At 45.1% G+C, this 2,644-nt stretch overlaps 1 protein-coding gene across 1 annotated transcript; it reads right to left on the bottom strand.

The window, feature by feature from the left end:
- Nucleotides 1-718: 718 nt before the first annotated feature.
- MAP10 (microtubule-associated protein 10) lies at nt 719-2,530 on the bottom strand. Its single transcript, XM_010193467.1, has one exon. It carries the CDS (start codon nt 2,528-2,530, stop codon nt 719-721), a length of 1,812 nt encoding a protein of 603 aa, XP_010191769.1.
- Nucleotides 2,531-2,644: the final 114 nt, after the last annotated feature.

The raw sequence follows: 2,644 nt of genomic DNA, 5'->3' as shown, positions 1-2,644 counted from the left end.
CTTTCCTACTCTTTGCACACTCTTAGTCTTCAAGGTCAAGTAACTTCTATCAACCTCTCAAAGCTCTCCCAGATTAGATAGATTTACTGTCCCTAATAATTCTTAAACCATATTATAATAAATTGTGAAAATTTGACTTAAATGAGAAACTTCAACCTAAGAAACTCTAAAAGCACTCATCTAGGTCTGGTCACTGTATTCAGTGATAGAACAGTGAAGCAAATTCATCATTATACAGATTAGCTGCTAGAAGTCTGCGCTGTTACTGACTGTGACTATGTTTTAAGTAACTATGTGTAATGAAAATGAAGCATGGAACCTTTTCATGAGGGTAAAAAAACGTTCATTTAGGAATGTATTTTCTATGTGGCTCTTAGTAGGTTATTACTTCTACCTTGGACAAGTTTTGTGGGTACTGACTGCATTTGCCACTTCTGTCTTCATTTCTGCTTTTGACAGTTACATTTCTTGTGCTGTTTTAATTACTTTTATATTAAGATACTGACACAAAAGTCATGCTGCAGGTACCACTTAAGAGCCATTTGTTAGAGATTCAAACAGTAGTTTATTTTAAAAACCTCTTAAGTAAATTCACCATTGTATTCACCATTAAATGTGCATGATAAAGTCTTAAATTAACTTGTATATATTGCCAATAAATGTAACAGACCTTTTAAAGTTTAAGTATCATCTCTTAATCCACAGTGAAAATTTGTCATTACATCGTGTATCCCGGAAGTTTGTTTATTACAAGTTCACTGATGTCTTTGTATTGATTAGGACCACATAGATTTCCCAGAAAATCATCCTCTTTGTCTGACATACTGTTTTCCAGGACACTAAGTTCAAGAGCAGACATGTTAGATGGCAAGTAAGAGCTAACCTGAGTTACTGACTGGCTTTTTCCTGCAGAGGTCTGCCCCTTTCCTATATTTAGATCAGCATCAGAGCTAACTTGTTTGCTTCTCAGCATAGATACTTGTTTAATATGCTGATTACCCCTGTTTTCTTCCTTACTGATCTGCTGGGCTTCCCGCTCTTCATCTAAGAACCCTGCTTGAATGGAGGCATCAGGTGAATCAAGAGATTCACCACTAGTTCGCTTGCTAGTTTTTAAGTCATGGTTGCTCTTCAAAGACTGGACTGGAGATGAAACTGAAGGAACTGGCAGAAGATCTGAAGTACTTTCAGCTCCTTGACTTGTCTTTGAAATTCTAGACCTGGTGGATTCCGGCTCTTTATCTGACCAACCCCGCTTTGGGCTTTCAAGCCACAGAGGTTCAGGACTACTGTCGAGAGCTTCGGATTCTCTGCCTGTACATTCAGCACTGGTGAAATCTTCTGAATAAACTGTGTTCTCAGGACTAGCAACAAAGTCATCTGAGTATATGAATTGAGAGTTGTTTTCAACACTCCTGCTGGGACTTGGTTTATGATCACTTAAAACAGATGCATCATCATGCTCCGTGGTTTGATGATGGATTAAGTGTATTGCTTCCCCATTGCTTCCCTTTGCCTTAGCTGCTGCTGGGAAAGCTGCTGGGTGTTGGGCTTTCACATACTTTACCTTGTGAGCAGATTTTAATACAGGTTCATCCACTACAGGGGCTGCAGTTACTTTGCATGAACGTTCCTCGCTTACAATGTCATCATTCAACAGACTTTCAATATCCTGTTTCTGCAGGTCAGGGGACACACCGTCTGTCATGGAAGTGTACTCTGTGAGAGCACTGTTTTGTAATGAAGTCTCAATATTTTTACCAAACTGTTTATTCTGCTTTGAACTGTCTCCCTTGCTACAATGCCTGTATGAAACCACATCCTGTTCAGCGTTTCTGAGCAGCTTTTTTTTGGACAAAGGGCTTCTCTCCTTCAGCATCCCCATTTGCTTTTTTCTGTACTGCTCTCTCCTTTCATGAATTATCAGCTTATCAGGATTGGTCTGCTGCAGCCGTAGCCTCAGTGTATTTGTCAGCCCGTACAGCAGTTTCCGTCTGGGAGGTCTATTTTCCTCAGTTTTGCAGTTCCTTTCAGAGGCTGTCTCTCCCTGGGTTAGAGGTTTCCTAGGTCCTCTCCCAGCCCGAGAAGAACCTGGTGAGGTGGCCTCTTGCCAGCCCTGCTTTAACTGAGGGCGAGCAGCTTTGCTGCTCTCACCTGGCCCCACAGGTGCTTCTGCAGGCTCAAGGGCTGAGGAGTAGTTGGGGCTGGGAGGCTGTGAGGCCATGCCAGCACTCCCTGGGGACTGGTAAAGCCAGGCTCGATGAGGTTGGACAGCAGCAGGCATAGCATTGCGGCCCAGCACTGACAGCTCTGCCAGCAAGGCACTGAGTAGTGGCAGCTGCCCCAGGGTATTGTGGAGCTGTTGAGGGCTGGCAGGGTGCAACAGTGAGGGCCCAGCGCTGGGACGGGGGGGGCTCTGGCCCTGGTCTTGCTCCTGCGGTCTCCAGGCCTGAACATGCTCCCATTTCCCCGAAGCTGCTGCTGGTGGTGGCAGATGAGGCTCAGCAGGCTCATGGCTGTAATAGAGCATGGGAGGGCAAAAGATGTTGCCCTCTAGCTCCTCCCCCTCCTCTTCCTCCTCACCACCCGGCTCAGGGGAGGTGGCAGATGGCGTGGCAGGCGGCGTAGCAGCACGGGGGCTGGT

The sequence above is a fragment of the Mesitornis unicolor genome, unplaced genomic scaffold (assembly GCF_000695765.1).
Source record: "Mesitornis unicolor isolate BGI_N332 unplaced genomic scaffold, ASM69576v1 scaffold17731, whole genome shotgun sequence".
Lineage (NCBI taxonomy): Eukaryota > Metazoa > Chordata > Aves > Mesitornithiformes > Mesitornithidae > Mesitornis > Mesitornis unicolor.
Note: the sequence above shows the minus strand (reverse complement) of the source record. Positions and strands in the feature narration are given on the sequence as shown.

Excerpts from the sequence above, each read along its gene's own strand:
- MAP10 (XM_010193467.1), bottom strand. The coding sequence starts at position 2,530 with ATGCTCTATTACAGCCATGAGCCTGCTGAGCCTCATCTGCCACCACCA.